Consider the following 18169-nt stretch of genomic DNA (forward strand, 5'->3'; position numbering starts at 1 on the left):
ACACTTTCACCCGAGTTTGAGACATTCTGGAGTTGCAGAGGGATTCAACGGCACTGTGACTAGCAGCAGATTTGACGGACATCCAATCACACGTTTCCAATTACTACTACAATGTTTTCCATCTTGAACGTCACCACAGTTTTGTGGTTACTTCCTCTGCTTTCACACTGCAGCTCAGCCTATGAGCTGCACGACACCATCCACAGTCTCAAAGAGGAAAACCTCCACCTGCAGCACCGACTGGAGAACCTCACCCAGGCTCTCAGAGATTTGAAACTTCTGCTGACTGAGCACTCCAAAGGTAAGAGCAGATTATCTCATCACTGGACTATGAATGAGGACATTTTTCAGAGTGGTGGATATGAATAGACTTTTGTTTCACATTCAGCAGTTTCTGGGGGGGAACACGACACAGAATTTCTGCATGCCTGGAAGGAGTGGTCCCAGCTTGGTAAGGTCTCTTCATAAAGTGTGACATTATGAATCAGGCCATGTTTCAGCACATAAGTCTTTGTCATGTTTTCCAGGTGTTAGTGCTGAGACTCGCCAGATGTTGGAGCAGGCTCTCTGTTTAACTGAGCTCCACGGAGCAGCCCAGCCCATCCTCATCACTCCAGGCTTCCTCCTCCTCTCACCTCTTATCTGTGTGACTGTCATGATGCTGTCATGACTTTCGGGTCAAATGACTGGATGTTAGAGTCTTCATGATTACAAGTTTGGAAGATGTTTGCAAATGTACTTATTGTCCCATATGTAATCATTCAAAAGCAGGATCATAGCCAAGATTTGTAAACATAAGTGACTGAGGACATGAGTACAATTATTTTTGATTTGCAAAAAAAACAAACAAACAAAATCTCAGGTAAATCTTATGAGTACTTAAAGAAGGACTTAAAATGATATCTTCTGTAAATGTTCTTTTCTACATTATGGTCTTATGATATTATGTAATCCCCGAAATTCCCTGAAATATTAGAGAGGATATGACCTCCATGTCCTAAGTGGTAGCTGTGGAATACATGTTTTTGGTATTCATATTGTATTTTTGTGTGAGTGCAAATTTTTGTTATGGATATTTGCTGTGTTTTTAATGTCCTTGAACCTGATGAGAGGTTGTTGTTGAGTTCCATCATTGTCAGGTGTTTCAAAAAAAAACAAAACGGAAACACTCTCACATCAACAGTATAATCACAAAAAACTATGACAAAAATATCCACTGACAACCTTATTTTCATGACTAAAACAAGATTAAAACTCAGTAAAACTTTTACAAAATGACATTTTTCATTGATGATATTCATCATGTCATACATCTCAGATGATACGTCTGCATTTCAGCCAGAATCAGAGAGGATCTAACAGTGTCTCCCTTAGGATCAATAATGTTCATCTTATCTTGTTTTATTTGCAAGTGAATAGGTAAGTGCAAGTAATAAAGTACATAGATTATGTACTATGATTCAAAGATTCAGATTTGTCACATGCAAAGCTAAGGAAAAGAAGACAGTGTGCTGGACGAGGCTGAGGATATACAAGGGATGGACTCCTCCATCTTAATGGCCTGATAAAATGATACATATGACACATATAATAATCAATACATTTCAGTATATTAACACCTTTTCTCAGCATTGAGAAAAGTCAATGGATCTTCACTACAGACTCCCCTTTTAATGTGTACAATAAACTGTGCTCTCACACAGATTTTTTGGTAGAACTGGGACGCTTCACCTCCTTTGGTGGATTTATGTGTTTGATGTTGTCCTGAATCCAACAATGTTACATTTCGCCTGCTAAATCAGTCTTTGTCTGCTTAATTAAAATGACCCTTCCTGCATAGATTATAAATCGGTGCATTTGTACTTTCATTTCCATTTGATTATGCTGAATGGATGGTCAATTTACATTTGCAAGGACTTCATCTGGCCCCACTAGACATGTGGGAGCAAGACTACAGTATGTTTGCAGGAGCAATGCATGTAACTAAGTGAGACAGAATCCACTGCATGCACGCTCTGTTTATTTATGTATTTTCTCCCCTTTTAATATAAAAAGAGATCATTGTATGATTGAAACAAGACCGAGTCTATAGCCATGCTAGCAGCTCTGTGATGCTGTATTTAGGTACACTGAGTTAAATGTTAATGTCATGCTGACAGTACCAGCATGCTAACATGCTGGCATTGCTGACGTGCTGATGTTTAGCAGATACAATGTTTACCATGTTTACTGTCTTATTAGTGTGTTAGCATGGTAAAATCAGCTAATTAGCACCACTCACTCTAACCTCTAACTACCAACTTTCCATGAAATGGTTGTTGTGGCATTTCACTCTGAGCTGCAAATGCTAACCTCACATTTGCGTTTGATAAGAAGTCAGAGGATTAACAAAATCATCAGGATTCATCATCTCGGAACCATGAATGTCTGTACACAATTTTGTTTAAATTTGAAGATAATGATCTTGTTGACAGCTATAGTTTATTTGGAACCCTCCTTTTGGAAAATGATATAATATGGGTTTAATGAGCTCAAAGGATAGACATCTTTTACAGTGAAATCTTGCTAGTTACGCCAATGAACCACCTTCCTAAATGCATGTCCACAAATGCTCTCCCCTGATTGATTGTCTGATGGTGTAGTTGTCATCATTATCCCCATTAACCTACATTTAACAAGCACTTACACTTTGAATTGACAAATCTGCTTAGGTGTTGATCACTGTGCGCCAACATGCCAGTTTTTCATTCACTAAACATTCATTATTTAGTGTCACAGGGATGTTTGCTTACACAATATTGTTGTGGCAATGTGGGAAGTAGCTTGGCCCACAACCAAAAGGATGAAGGACTGCAGCTATGAGCACTACTGCTCGCCATGCAAAGGAGAAAAGTGACAAGCGTTAGCTCAGAAGAATGAGACAGAAAGAACTGTAACTTGAAAGTCAAGCACTTTTATTGACATGGTACACTCTTTACACAGCAGCCTTTACTGTGATACTTAAAATCACCACCAAAAAAGATAAAATAATAAAGACACAGACAGATCCCAGTCCACATACTTTTGTGCACCTTTGTGGGGTTTTTGATGTAAAACCCTCAATTCCCATTCCCAAGTCTGAATACTACAGAATACGATGATGCTATACATATTCTAGGCAACAGTGTGCTTCCAACCTGTGTTTGTTTAAACCCAATTCAACATTTTTGGGATGAAGTGGAACTTCTACTGTGTACTCCTACCCAGTGTTGGACCTCACTAATGCTCTTGTGGCTGAATGGAAACAAATCTGTTCAACCTGGTTCCCAGATCTTGTGCAAAACCCTGTCAGAATAGTGGATGCTGTTATGGCAGCAGATTAATGCCCGTTGCTTTAAAATGACAATCACATATGCATGAAATCTTTGTGTGTCCACATACTTTTGGCAATGTAGTGTATTTACAGAGGCATATACACTTTTTTTGTGTTGAAAGAGAACATGCAAACATGAATAGGAACATATAGTACATTGCTGCATATAAACTGTTTCTGTCATAGTGGACAAACGATTCTACAGTCAAATATATAAGGTTGAAAATGTCCACATTTTCTAATATCATAATTCACACTCACTACAATCAGTGGGCACTTGGCTTCACATTTTAATTTATTGTTTTGTGAGGAGAGTGTAGTGTGTTATCATTTTTGCATCTGTTTACTGTCTAAATAATGGGTACACAATTAAGGGTTTTGTGCTTCATTACAGCTGTTGGCTTTGAATGAGAATGGTCTGCGTGTGTCTGTGTGTGCATGCGCACGAGCATGTGAAGGGGGGTGGAGGGTGTCTAACACATTGATGTGGTTTTTGTTCGTTGTTCTCTCCCAGGTGGAAGCTCAGCAAATGCATGAGGGGAACAGAGGTTCTGCACAGACTACAGAGAAGACGAATGAGCTGATGGCAAACCAACACAGAAACAATCCTCGGACACGTGCAGAGTAAGTATATTTACTCTAAACTGTCTTTCAGTGTTACTGGAATTGATAAAATGTGAAAATAGCCTCCATGATGTCTTGTATTTAGTTTAAGAAGTCTGATGTGTTTTTTCACTTCTTAAGGTTCACTGATCACTCAGTGCAGCATGCACTGTTTATCCATATGCACATGCAGACCTCGTCTAGTGTCTGAGGGCACCGCATATTATTGTTGTACAACATGCACTAAACTGAAACCAGCAGAGTTTATTATCTGTTGAATGCATCAAAGCAGTTTAGAGTGCTAAATTTAGTGGTATTAATGGTAGAGGAAGTGTGAATGATGAGAGAGACTGCAAACCAACACAAGCTGACTTGTTTTCAAATGTTGTTCCTTTGTACCCAATAACCACTCATTATTCAGAGCTTTTACTTAAGTAAAAGTAGCAATGCAATAATGCAATAGGCTGGATTGCATTTCAAGGTGTGTTTCATTCTCTTCACTCATTTGTCTAACGGTAGCAATGGGTAAATATAAAACAATGAATATTATGCCTTCAACAATCTGTTCTGAGGGATACAAGTGAGTGTGTGGGCTAAAAACATCATAATGAAATGCTAAACAGTAAATGATCTGTGGGAAGCCTTGTGAGTCAAGCAAATACACACCCACAGGCTCTTAGCTTTATGAGAGTGTAACCAGCCACAAGCCCCGTTGAACCAATCAAGCAATTCATTCATGCATTCACTTCAATAGTGATTACTAATGTCCTAATGTCTGAAATCAAGTTATTTGTTTATTTATTTATTCCATTGATTCAAGTATTGCCGGTTTCACTGTTTCCACCATGTTTTCTTTTACACACTTTGTGATTAATTAAGATTTTTTTTAATTCATAATTTTACATGATGAGTATATTCGGCGCCTGTGGAAACATCAGATCTCTGAGATCCGATGAAACAAACATAAAATTTTCATTACATTTTCTTAACAGTTTTCCATTGTTTGAGGTTTGGCTGGCGCGCTTCTTCTAATTACAGCATCTTGTTGCGACCTTTTCTTCTGCAACAGTTTGGTGGCACCAGACTGGAGAATGAGCGCCACCAAATGTTTATCTCAGTGTGTCCCCCTCCTGATATGTGCATAGGGTTAAGGGATGGGAACTCACATTCATTTGCATTTTCTTTTTAGGTAATTTGGCTAAAGTTGTTCTAGATTTGGATGAAAAACTGATTAATATCCATTTTGATAATACAGTCTTTGCCTAAAACTGATACATTTGATACAAAATATTTATGTTTCTCTCTGTGAATTCTTGCATTCTTGAAAGCACAACAATCCCGTTAACCTTCATTATTACACATTCTGTTTTAACCCTTTAATCATAAATTAGCCTCTTGAGATCAAAACTATGTCTTTGGCATGTTTCCCTTCAATATCCCCTCGTATTTACTCGTGAAAATTCAGCATTGCATACGCAAAATTTGTGCCATGTGTAGACAATAAAGGATCGGCCCTTACATGGCCATATTGAGGATCATGAAAGCCTATGTGATCAGACGGAGAGCTTTCCTTGCACAGGGCCAATAACTGATCTTCATAGTACAAAGCTCCGCAGCCTCTTTTCATGTCACTTTCATTGAGTGGAGGGCCACAGTGCGAGCTCTATAAAGTGGCTGGGCCCATTCAAGGGACTAAAGAGGACAAAGCTGAGCTCACTGTGGTGCGACAGACCCACAACCAAAATAGGAATGAAGCAAAGGGAAAAGGGAGGGGAAAGCATTAAGAGCAAGAGACAGAACGAGAGAGAGAAAGAGAGTAGTGTTAAATTCATCCGCTGAATACATTTGCTAGAAATGGATAAAGAGTGAATCTATGCAAACGATAGGTTCAGTGCTGTTTGTTGTGTTTAAATGACAGCTGTTGTATAGGATGTGTGTTTTCATCATAATGCCCACTCAGAATCACTTTAAAAAACCCAACACTAACCAGGTTTTAGTGTTACTGTTATTTTAATTTAGATTCACTTAGATGTATAAAATATGGTGTGGTTGCAAACTTAGATGCCACTTCTTCTTACTGATTGTTTCTAATAAGTATATCTTTTGCAGTTTTGGGTGTTTTTGCACATTTTTTTTGTAAAAGTAATTATGCATTTAAATGTAAAACTTGAATTTGTTGTGTCTGGCTCAAAACGACGCCTTACTGGGTAAAGTTAATACAGCATTAATGCTATAATCAAATGAAACTCTCTTTAATGTGTTTCAGTATAGAAGTACTTGTGTAATTATCTAATACAGTGATACAGAGCTGAAGAACAAGCTTGGCCCATCAAAACAACGTGACATGTCCTTTTCAACATGCTGAAGCTCCTCTGTTAGACTTCTGTACCTCCTTGTCTAACATGTAATCCCGTAGCTTTCATTACCTCGCACATGTAACTACGTTGTTATGGACATGCTCTGAGTGCTTTAGGAGTAATTCTTAGCGTGTTAATGGCCTGTATAAAACTAGACACTACACATAATGTTGTCAATCTTCATGATATTAAGCAAAGTGAAATAACAGCTGAGGTTGATATTGACCACATTTCCAATTCCTGTCTTTCATGTGTGCACACTTTCCCAGCTGACACCATGGAAGAAGCTGTATGGTGGTTTCCTCACGGCTCCCAGGGAGCTCTGCAGTAGGATGCATGTCTATGTCTCCATTAGGACGATTCCACAGATGACTTCTCACCTCTGCTTACTCATCCTGTCCAGCTTGGCAGTCTCATCCCAACTGGGTGAGTTCACGGACCTATTATTGTTAACCACCAGATGTTTGTTGTCCGGTTAACATCATGGACGATTCATAGTAGTTGAGTACACAGTTTAATGGACTAAGCACTACACTGCAATGACTGTGTCCTGAGTTATTTGATACCCGAGCCAAAATCTACAAAATGCCAACATACTGTATAAAGACATTCCAGTGAAATAATTATGAAGTAATGGTGACCAGTGGTGGAAGAAGTAGTCAGATCCTTTAAAACTGAAGTAACTACTAACCATAGCAGTTAAATGAATAGTAAAAAGTACAATACTTCCCATAAGTAAGGTACAAGTACCTCAAATTGTACTTAAATACAGTGAGTTCATTCCTTATTTATACTGTGTGTTCCAGGTTTGGAGGATGTTTTCTTCAGTCCCCAGGACCAGGCAGTCAGAGAGGGAGAGGGAGTTTTCTTCCAGTGTGTGTCAGGTGAAAGTTCCCCTCCTGCAAGCATCACCTGGCTCAAAGATGGCACACTGGTCGCAGGAGGTAGACAGATTCAGGTGAGCACCAACACAACTTCGGCTGATCCATGTGACAGCTTATTAGAAGGGTATCAAACTCCACTTTCCGTGTAGGACTTCTCTCTAAACTGACCAGAAATACAATGCAGCAAATCCCTTCAAATATTTTCAGGATTTGGAAGTCCAGCGAATAGGCTGGACCTTTAATGGCTACTAATAGTGATGGTTATCAGGTGGTGTTGTGATGTCGCCAGCCTCAGCCAAGTGAGGCAGAGGCTGAGGCAGACTCCAGCGCCAACCACAGATAAAGAACCAGATGGGTGAGAAGAGCATCTTCATTGCTTACAAAACAAATTAATGAAGTGTTCGAGTGTCTCAAACATGGCCCAACATTGCCTGACACTGCAGTTTTTTGGCAGCAGGGAATAGCTGAGCTTAAGCAGCTCTTTGGAAGACAAATGATGAAACCTCCTGTGGCCGTAGAGCTTGCACACTGAAGGCACTGGCTAAAATGTTGTGTGAGCATACAAATGCAGTTTAATGTCAGGGCTTCACAAGCCTCAAAAAGGCACCAAAAAGCCTCATAACCTGCAAAAACAGAGCAGTGGATTCAAACTAGACACGTCTGGTCTTTTTTTTTTTTTTTTAATCAAGACGAGAAGAAGATGAAATCCATTGTACTTTTTGACCCAGATGTATTAATCTGTATGCTTGTGTTTTTCATGTTCAGGGTGTGTATGGAGGTGGTAACCAGAAAAAGACCTCAGGCACTCTACATCTTTTTAACATAACATTAGAGGATGATGGGATGTACATTTGTGTCACACACAATCCTTTACTGAATATCAGCAAGAGGAGCAAGGCAGCTAAACTGACTGTGCAGGGTGAGTTCATGCTTTTTATTCTTGCACTTATCAGTTCACAAACACAGCAAACTGTCACAGTTACATTTCAGTGAAGTGAAAACCGTCACCTTGCATTTGATAATTGTTCTTGCTTCAATGTAGTTACAGTATTTTTGTCAGTATTGAAAGAGGGCAGCATCAGGCAGAACGTGGTCACAAAAATGTTGCTTTCATTGAAAAAATTTCCATCCAAATATCTTTATTCTACTTTTTTTTTAAGAACCAATGCTACATTAAATGACTTATTTACATACATTTTTTGCAGTGGGGTTAATATCTTAAAGTGTTGGCACCTTGTAGGGGTCCCAAGAAGACTGCAGATCATCCAGGGCCCTGACAACACCACTGTTGCAGTGGGAGCAGAGGTCTCCATGCACTGCGCTGTCCGTGGCTTCCCTGTTCCCATGGTGCATTGGTTCAAAGACGGCTGCCTGCTCACAAACTGCTCGGCCTCGTTCAGCCTCCAGAACAATGGACAGCTCCTCACATTCAGGTCCTGCAAGAGCAACATTAATTCTTTCCTGTTGTTGAGTTTTTCATGATGATCCAAGCACTATTTATTATAAATATTATGCTTGTTTTACTTTGAGTTTGTACAGGAATATGTTTAATACCAATGGCAGATAATTGATGTCACTGTTAGGCAGGACAATAAATGTTTTTCAAGAGCAGTTCCTGAAGGGGATACCAAAGGTGGGCTATGTAATGTGGAATTGCAAGCATCTGTCAGTGGCTCGAATTTAAACACCTTTGTTTTAGTGTCTATAATTAGCTTCAATGCATATTATTATATCGTTTAGAATTATACAGTTATGTTTCCAATATGTTGAGGAGCACAGGTCATGTTTTTTCCTGTCCCTCCTGTAGTGTCCTCCCATGTTTAATTAACAAGTTGTGATCCACACAGTCGAGAGTTTTGATGCTCTAAAAGTGCTTTCATATTCCTCTCAGACAGAATTTAAAGTCTTATTTCTGGCTGTGTTTTCAGGAACGTGACCAAGGAGGATGAGGGCTTGTATCACTGTGAAGCATCCAACCAGAAAGAGTCGGTCAAGTCACAGCCAGCCTTCCTTCTTCCAGCCGGTACTGTTTGCCTTAAAAATGTACATATGTTGTCAAACTGCCATTAAAAAACATTATTTTTATTATACTCATTAAGAACTACATTATTCATATATTTATATTATTTATTATTACACTATTTATTTACTTAACATAAACTGAAAAGTACATACATAAATATGACACACATACATTTTACATGACACACATGTTGCGTTTCCAGACATGGACTGGAGTTTCGTCCAGCAGCCCATAAACCTGACGGTAAAGAGAGGAGAAAATGTAACTGTCACCTGCAGGCCTCCATTCAGCAGACCAGCAGCTCAGGTGTCCTGGTTCAGAAACAACCAGCTTCTCCTTCACACAGCTCATGTCACTGTGCTGCCCAGTGGAGACCTCTTCTTCCACAGGTGTGTGTGCGTGTATGTGTGCGTGTTTAAGGGCATGCATGTTCCCCAGTGCGAGTGTTGGTTTGTTTTTGCACTTTTGTGTACTGTAGTTGAGAGCATGACAGTGGGCAGATGGATCAACAGTGGTTAATAGAGATAAAAGAGAAATGCTAAACAATGATGAAGGGTTAACTATTAATAAGGGTGTACATTATTCAACCCCCACATTATATTATACAGTTTGATTAATTTTGTATGTTTAGTGAAACAATTGCAGTTGCCTAACTACAAAACCTACTCTTAATAAAACTGTTCATAGCATTAGTATTCTGTAAAATCCTTAGTTCTTCTTGCTTTTCATGGTTACTACAAGCTTGTGTGTTTCTCTGCAGTGTCCAGGAGTACGACAGTGGGAGCTACTTCTGCAGGGCCTCCAACACCCACCTTCAAAGATTTCTCACCTCTAGAAGAGCAACCCTAACTGTTCTGGGTATGACGCTACAATAGACATGCCATACAGTGGCACTGGACACTCAAACTGATGCTTCATCTGCGTATATAATAAGTCAGTCTTGTTCTCCCCTCCTCCTGGTAGCCCCTCCATCAGTGAAACTGTGGCCCCAGGTGTTGACGGTGCCTGTGGGTGCTCGGGTGTTGCTGGAGTGTCAGGTGTCCGGTCACCCTCCACCGTCCATCAGCTGGGTGAAGAGAGGCCACTCTAAGCAGACTGGGGGCAAGATTGCTTTGGGGTGAGTTCATGTGTTGCGACTTTATTGTCTTGTAAATTACATGAAGTACTACGACATCTGCCTTATAGTATATGACCATTTACACCTTTCTCACACAGACTGAGAAATGCCACTCTCCACATCCAGTCAGCCAGGAGCTATGACGAGGGATTGTATGTGTGCGAGGCCTCCAACACACTGGGCCAAAGTCGTAGCACAGCAATGCTCCGAGTTGCTGGTAAATTTTATACTAACTTAAATGGTATGTAATGTACCAACTGCTTCTAAAATAATGGTTGAGTCCAATTGACTTGCAAACTTACAATCCTCTTAAAAAGACACATTGTACAAAAGTGTGTTCTTAGAGACGGAGACGGTATGTAAAAAAAAGGCAATGGTTTAATGAAGGTTCAAAAAATGTGCAACAGATGAGTCTAAGAGATCCACACACAGAAGCTAGCGAGCTGACAGAGAGTGAACAGGGAGGAAGAGAGTCTAGTTCCAGATTAAACAGACTGACAGTAGCCAAAATAGCAAAAAGTACTTAGAACTCTGTTGGTTGTTACCGCTAGGAAGAACATGCAATTCAACAAACACTGGGTGGAAGGCCCTTGCTTATATACTGTGGTAGCAGGTGAGTCTTGATTGAATGATTAGAGGAAGGTGTGTTCAGGAGAAGAGGAGGCCGGGCCAGACCTGCCAGCCATGCCCTGCAGTTAGACTCTCACACAAGAGACAGGAGACAGTGGGGAAGGGAAATACAAAGGCACAATAGGACAAAAAGGAAACTGCAGATCCCAACATTAAAATGCAGAATATACTCCACTTTCCTCTTTCTTCCTGACAGTGAGTCCCATCATAGTGACTTTCATAGGTCAGGTGAGCTGCGGGATCGGGGATTCAGTGGTCCTGCCCTGCAGGGCTGTAGGGATTCTGCCCATCACATATACCTGGACCAGGGGCAGAGCAGACACACAGCCCCCTATCAGAACCACTAAAGACACACACATTGATGGTGAGTCCAAAGTGTATCTGGATTTTGCAATTATTTTCACCAGGTTCTCACTGGAAGTTGTTTCAGCAGCAAACATCAATAACATCCTCAGAAGAAGAGGAAACACACATGAATACTTTAATATCTAAACTGAATGTGAATATGTTTCAGCTCTCTGTGATTTGTGACTTGTTATCTCATGGCCCGTGTAGAAGATGGAGCTCTGCATATTTCCAGCGTGCAGTATTATGATGCAGGGGAGTATTACTGTACCGCTGAGAACCGAGCAGGACGACATCAGAAACGAGCCATCCTCATTGTCACAGGTATGTTGACATCTACGTATCCACTCTTACTTCTTCAGTGGTGGAGTGACTAATAAATCATATTATTAAAACACACAAACATACCCCATCTTATCATCACAGGACAGACACAGTGGATATTTGTGTTTGTGTTTATGTGTGTGTGGAATGCTGTCATTACATGGGGGAATATTTCATGTACTTTGAGGGTTAAGCCCACTTGTGAGTCCTGGCAGTGTTCTGACTATTAATCCACAATGAACTACAATCACTCACACACGTATGCCGTTACAGAAGGGCAAGATGCGTCCTTGACCCCACATGCACAAGTTTCTTTTCCTTGCTGATTGTCTTTCATGCTGTCCTCTGTCCTCAGCTGAACATCATGCAGCTGATAAAGGCAAGCAGACAAGACTGGTTTTGTCTGCTGTGAGTAATGATGTTGTGATAATCTCTGCTGTGGCTTATGTAGTGTAGTTTTGCTTTCAGAACAGTGTACAGATGCAGTATTAGATTTTCATGTGCAGTCTCCGTCCAGAAGCTGTGAATTATTCTTGATCGTGTGTGCTCTTTGCAAATTCATTTGTGGTGACTTTCAGCTGTCAATGGGTCAAATCACTGCTGTGATATTTGTGGCTGATTACCTGCTTATTACTTGTTTTGTGGCTTATGATTGTGCCAAACAGTGTGCCTGCACTGAAACTAAGAGTCTTTGTTGCCATTTTTTCTAGAGCACCAACACTGGCAAAGAACTGCCATTTTCCCAATCTAGTGACTCTGTGGCTGAGCAACACCTTAAGACAACACATCATCCACATGTGCAGGCACAGCATAACGAGGCCACATGTAAGTACTTACAGACAAAACTTAGTTTTTTATAGCTCCAGCCATTAGTTTTATAGGTTATGATGTACTCATCAAGGTAATTGCTCAGATCTTGTAACATCACTAATGCAGCAACAGCGGTGTAAAGCCAGACAGTCATAAAAACTGAAAACAAACTGTCACGTTAATCAAATTTATTTTGAGGGGAAAATAATGGTGAACTGTAAAGTGAGGATCAAAACTGTCTCAAACAATCAGGGTAAGCGATTTTTTAAGGTGCATTCATCTGAAAGCTAATCCAGCAACAATTTTGGTTTATTTACACCCTAATACCAGCTGCTCATATTTGATCAGATGAGGCATTACTTTGGTGAAATTGTATTGGGTATATCAAAGGAGTAGGTAATTAACTGTTTTTTCTTTTTCTTTTTTTTCTTTCTTTTTTTTTTTTTTTTTTACTATTTCTAGGCTCCTTATCACATTGCGATGTTACAACAAACAGAGCTACCACATATTCTGCAATTTCAAGGGGGGTAGTGACTGATCTAAAGATGTCATCGCAGTCACTTGGCCCTCTTTTAGAGCACCACCTGAATCAGCCAACAACCAATCCAACCCAATCGTTAGACCTGCAGATACCTATGTCACCACATCCAAACCTCCAGTCAGTAGATCTCCACACCCAAATGCCATTAACTAGTGAACCTGTTTTAATTTCAAATAGTGAACCACCAATAACACACAGTCAGACATCAGTAGCCACCAGTGAAGTGTTGGGTACAAGTGTTCAGTATCTGCTCACTGAAAGTAAATCGCAATGGACATTAACATCTTCACGTACACAAGTTCAGCATCAAATCAGTGACAAATTATTGACGGAGCCTGATTCTCAGCTATCTAATATCCGTGCCGTGTCTCTAGCCAGTGAAATCACAGAGTCCTTCACTGAGACTTCCATGTCTCCACCACTGTCAAAGCTTCCAGTGGGTAAATCCGTTGGCTTTCTTAAGTTGGATTCATATTTGCAGGCTCCAACACAGAGTCCTGTAACTCAAACTAACAGGAACCACTCTGGTCTAGTCACCCAGTCTTCTGCTTCGCAAGCTGAATTGCACCAAACTCAACCTCACAAGCTGCTTACAGAAAGCCAACTTTACCAATCCTACCATGAACCAACTTCAAGACAGATTTCTCAAACCAAACTTGAGGACCCAGGTCAACCTTTACATCAGAAAACACATCGTCAACCCTCACCAAAGCTCTCACAAATATCTCAGTCTGATCCTCAACAATCATTCACTCAAAGTCTTTCTTTGAAATTCCATCTTGAGCTGTCGACAATACAGCACTATCTGCCTTCCAAGCAGCCTTCACCTCCTATGGTCACAAAGGCTCAACAATCCCAAATGCACAGTCAACCTTCACCCACACTATCTAAACCAGCTTCAATCATATCTACATTTCCTCAGTCCCAACCTCAATCATCTGCAACACAACATCCACTGGTCCACTCACAAGCTACTCCACAGACAGACATGTTTCCACTTCAATACAGAAATCCTTTTAAAGTCCAGCCTTCAGTCTCAACCATTCATCCTCCAGATCAGACCTCTGATCCTCCAACTCTGGATCCTGAGATTCCTGTTGTCCATCAGCTCAACATGTCCAATCAGGTACAACTAAATACTACCCAGCAAGGTGACCCAGTTCAGTCAGCTAAATCCGCCAATGACACAGACCTTACAGAGTGGCTAAAGAGAAACACCTCTCAATCACCTATGACCAGCAATGATCCAAGGTAAGTAAATAAAAAGATGACGGAGTGATGGATATTGTGCAGATATAGTTCCTGCTGTGTTGATTTAAAAAACAAACAAACAAAAAAAAAAACTGCACAGCGAAGCAGCAAGATTTCACTTTCATTTGTGTTCTACACTCCAGAGTAACGCAGCAGTCACCGTCATGGCTACCCGTGCTAGAAAAACATGACATCCCCATCGTGGTGGGAGTGGGTGTATCTTTGGCCTTCATCTTCATTACTGTTACCTTCTATTCAGTGGTCCAGAAGAATGAACCTGCACCAACAAGCCGAGCAGGTCTGAGATCCTCAGCCACACCTTCCAAAAATCCTTATTATTCAAGGAATACTTTAACATTTTGGAAAATATGATCTCACCATTTTTACACAAAGACTGTTCACAGATTTTGGGGATGACTGCATATGTAAATAAATAACATGAAAAAGACTGCAAGTTTGAAATTTTTTTAAAAAATGAGGCCGTTGTGGAGTTAGAATAAAGTGATCTTAGGAGACGTCTACAGCTAGCTCCTCATCTCTACATGAGGCCAGCAATTTAAGATTACATTAGCCGCTACTAGCAGACACTGCAGAATCTCCAAACATTAGGTGTTTGACTTGCATTGTGTGTAATGCAGGCGCCTGTATGGAATAAAAACAATACTATCTGTGGTTCTGTTGCCTCAATTATAATTATTTTTTCAAACTGCCCATATTGAGTCTAACAATATTCATGCAATGCTAAATTTGTAGAGAGTTCTTTTAAATATGAGGCTACAGCCAGCAGCTGTTAGCTTAGCTTAGCACAAAGACTGGAAACAGGAGGAACACAGTTAGCTTGGCTTGGTCCAAAGGTGGCAAAATCTGCCTACTAGCACCTCTAAACCTCACTAATTAACACATTACATCTTGTTCATTTAATTTGTGTTTCTTTGTTTCCCCTTGTTTCTATTCTGTATGCTAAGCTACACTAATCAGCTACTCGCTGAGTCTTCCTATTTAATAGATGACTATGATAGTAGTGTCAATTTTCTCTTCACCAGAGAGCAAATAAAGCATATTTACCAAAATATTGAACCATTCCTTTAGAGCCAATTTACATATCCTTGACAGCTCAGAGGAATCTAGGCGTGCCCATAAGACATGCTGAACGTCGCGCTGCAGGACGAACATATGAAAACAGGTAAATACACTCTTATAGGGGACAAAAAAGTAAATGAGATGAGGCCTTGCAATTCATCCTTTTGCCTCTTCGTGAAAGATGCAGCAAACTTAAGTGTTGTGTTTCTTGTCCAGAGCTTTTGAAGACGATGACTGTGTGGCTGTGATTGAGCAAAGCCCCAACACATCAGACACCCGAGCCCGACCTCCAGGACCCAGCCTAGTCACGGTACAGATGGAGCCCACATTTGAAGATCTTCAAGAGGACACACCACCTTCTCTGGACAACCATTCAGTCACTGTAGAGACTTATCCTGAGCCCATTCTTGACACAAAGGTTTGATAACTCAGCACCACATGAACATGACATAGTATTTGTCAAGAGACATTTTTTGTCTGACTTTTCAGAGAATTTTGGTCCTCTGGGCATGAACAGAATATGTGAAAGTAGTAATTAATAATCACTAAACAGATAATAACTTATTTTGTAGCTAGATATAACAAAAGCAGTATTTGCCATAGAAATGAATTAAAAAAACAAAACAAAACTGAATCCTCTGAATAAGAATAACAAAACTATGTGGTTTCCCCTACGTTTTTCTTATTATAAACCTCTGTGAGGCCTATTGGACATAATGTGCACTTGTAGTGTTATTTGTTTTCGTTTGTATCTGTGGTTTAGAATTAAGTGAGCTTACCGACCTATTTAGCCTGCTTCCCATCTCTGCGTTAGGCCAGTGGCTTGAGGCTACATCCACCACTGCTAGTTTAACACACACAAATTCAATCATCATTAAGTCCTCATAAATTTAATTTTATTGCTTACCATTTCAGATTGATGCCTCTCTGGAGGAGGAGAAGGGCTGCAGTTTGTCGCAGCCCAGCATCCAACTGCAGTGTGCTGAGGATTGGACCAGTAACAGAGGAGACAACCGCAGCCCGTGTCAGGATGCCTTGCCTCCTCCATCATCCTTACCCTCCCATTCACCTTCCCCCTCTCCACCATCCAGACGTGAGGAAGGCCTGCGCTCCTCATTAACCCTGCAAAGTGCTGAGGCATATGTGGCACCCATCCACCACAGCCTCAGCATCTCACATGGCAACCCTCCCCTGCTTCTGTCTCACCATGTCTCCTTGGGCCTCACTACAGTTGCAGTGGATGTCCATTTTTACCCAGCAGCCACTGCTTCGATGGCAGTAGGAACCAGCACTCACATCAATTCAGTCTCAAATTCCACTTCCATGGCTGCACCTCTGTTCAGTACCCCATTACTTAACAGTCAGGAGAATGACCAATCAGCTGCCAGATTTCATCAGAGTAAGTAGCTACAGATTAAGGTCTAAAGTCTCATAAGCAACCATATCCTGCTGTAACTATACCACTATAGTTACATGATTAGGATGCCTCATAAATTCCTATACTGCAAGAAAGCATATTTAAATGAATGAAAACTCTATGTTAATGAATATAATATTTTGAAACTTTGAATGCAGTCAGGCTAGCTGTTTCTACATGCTCAGTCTTTATGCTAAGTTGCTAACTGCCTCCTGACTTCAGCTACATATTAAACACAGAAACATGAGAGTAACATTCGTCTCATCTAACTCTCAGCAAGAAGGCGAATTAAGCATGTGTCCCAGTGTTGAATCCTCCTAAACTTAGGTCAAACTATGGGCTAACATCCTATATTATTATCCACATCTTTTTACAAATGTGTATTTCATAGCTTTAGCACAGCACTTTCTGTATAAATCCCTGTTGTTACATTAATTACTGTCATGTGACAGTTTGACTGTAGGACAGTAACACACTACTTCTGAATACAACTTCTAGTCTTGCTTTTGACTTTATGTTACTTTTTACATTTCATTATTTTCTGAAATATGAAAGAGAAAATGCATGTGTAGCCTTATTGTAATTTTACTTATTTAGGCATCATGTATCACACTGATTCTTATTGTGTTATTGGTTATGTGTTCAAGTACAGTCTGACTTCAGCGTGTTGTACAGTATAGAGCTCTTTAGTGAAACAGCCAAGGATTATTTACTTTGTCAGAAAATATTGCATTTGTTGTTGTGATTGTACACACTGTTTCAGTAACCTGCTCATTCTCTTATATTAAGATACTTGACTGTTAACACCTTTTCTGAAACCAAAGGAGGGTAAGAGGGGCTGTATCAATAAACATTAGACAATACAACCAAAGTCCTCAGTGATATTTTTGCATTTAACTCAGACATGCTTGATAACCTTATGCTTTACTGTATGTCAAAAATGTAAGTTGTACAACTTATCAAAAACCCTAATTATAACCACATGCTCCAAACATCATCACTTCAGATCCTCTATCAGTGTCTGCTCAGTAATCAGTTCATACAGTTTCCCATGAATTCTTTATTTTTTTATATTTTGTGTAGGAACAGTTCTTTGGAATACACCTGCTTCAATTCAGCATCCTATTTGAACAGGTACAGGTACTATATGCTTTCCTCAAGTAAATGCTTTCCAAATAGCAATACAACTGTACCAAAATAGTTTACTACAAGTAAAGTTCAGAAGCATAATCAGCAAAATGTACTTAAAGTTGTCTGGAACTGGTGAAAGCATGCAGGAATGACATAAGTCATTAAATACAGACAGAACTAACAATAGAATTACAGAACTACAACAATAATTTGGGTTGCTTTTGAAATTTCTGGTATGTATCACAGAAAGGCAACAGGCCCTTGGAAAACAATAAAATCAGAGCTCATTTGACTAATTACTAAT

The 18169-nt window shown here is 40.1% G+C and overlaps 2 protein-coding genes across 4 annotated transcripts; both read left to right on the forward strand.

Annotated features, from left to right (window-relative positions):
- The first annotated feature begins 47 nt into the window (after positions 1 to 47).
- On the forward strand, positions 48 to 1830 carry LOC143321280 (uncharacterized). Of its 2 annotated transcripts, none has more exons than XM_076731545.1 (3): positions 48 to 301; positions 389 to 451; positions 528 to 1830. In XM_076731545.1, the coding sequence occupies exons 1-3, from the start codon at positions 112 to 114 to the stop codon at positions 668 to 670; spliced, it is 396 nt and encodes a 131-aa protein (XP_076587660.1). In that variant the 5' UTR covers positions 48 to 111; the 3' UTR covers positions 671 to 1830. The 2 variants fall into 2 exon arrangements, with proteins under 2 accessions (XP_076587660.1, XP_076587661.1); XM_076731546.1 differs by having other exon boundaries at positions 392 to 451.
- A 2042-nt stretch (positions 1831 to 3872) lies between these two features.
- LOC143320324 (uncharacterized) lies at positions 3873 to 17605 on the forward strand. 2 transcript variants are annotated; one of them, XM_076729848.1, is made up of 19 exons: positions 3873 to 3976; positions 6582 to 6738; positions 7119 to 7270; positions 7962 to 8115; positions 8437 to 8629; positions 9125 to 9219; positions 9422 to 9608; positions 9980 to 10077; positions 10183 to 10336; positions 10435 to 10553; positions 11163 to 11330; positions 11522 to 11635; positions 11991 to 12043; positions 12346 to 12460; positions 12908 to 14237; positions 14381 to 14535; positions 15327 to 15420; positions 15534 to 15735; positions 16233 to 17605. In XM_076729848.1, exons 2-19 carry the CDS (start codon positions 6645 to 6647, stop codon positions 16722 to 16724), a joined length of 3969 nt encoding a protein of 1322 aa, XP_076585963.1. In that variant the 5' UTR covers positions 3873 to 3976; positions 6582 to 6644; the 3' UTR covers positions 16725 to 17605. The 2 variants fall into 2 exon arrangements, with proteins under 2 accessions (XP_076585963.1, XP_076585965.1); XM_076729850.1 differs by having other exon boundaries at positions 15351 to 15420.
- The last annotated feature ends 564 nt before the right edge of the window (positions 17606 to 18169 follow it).

This window comes from Chaetodon auriga, chromosome 5, assembly GCF_051107435.1.
Source record: "Chaetodon auriga isolate fChaAug3 chromosome 5, fChaAug3.hap1, whole genome shotgun sequence".
Taxonomy (NCBI): domain Eukaryota; kingdom Metazoa; phylum Chordata; class Actinopteri; order Chaetodontiformes; family Chaetodontidae; genus Chaetodon; species Chaetodon auriga.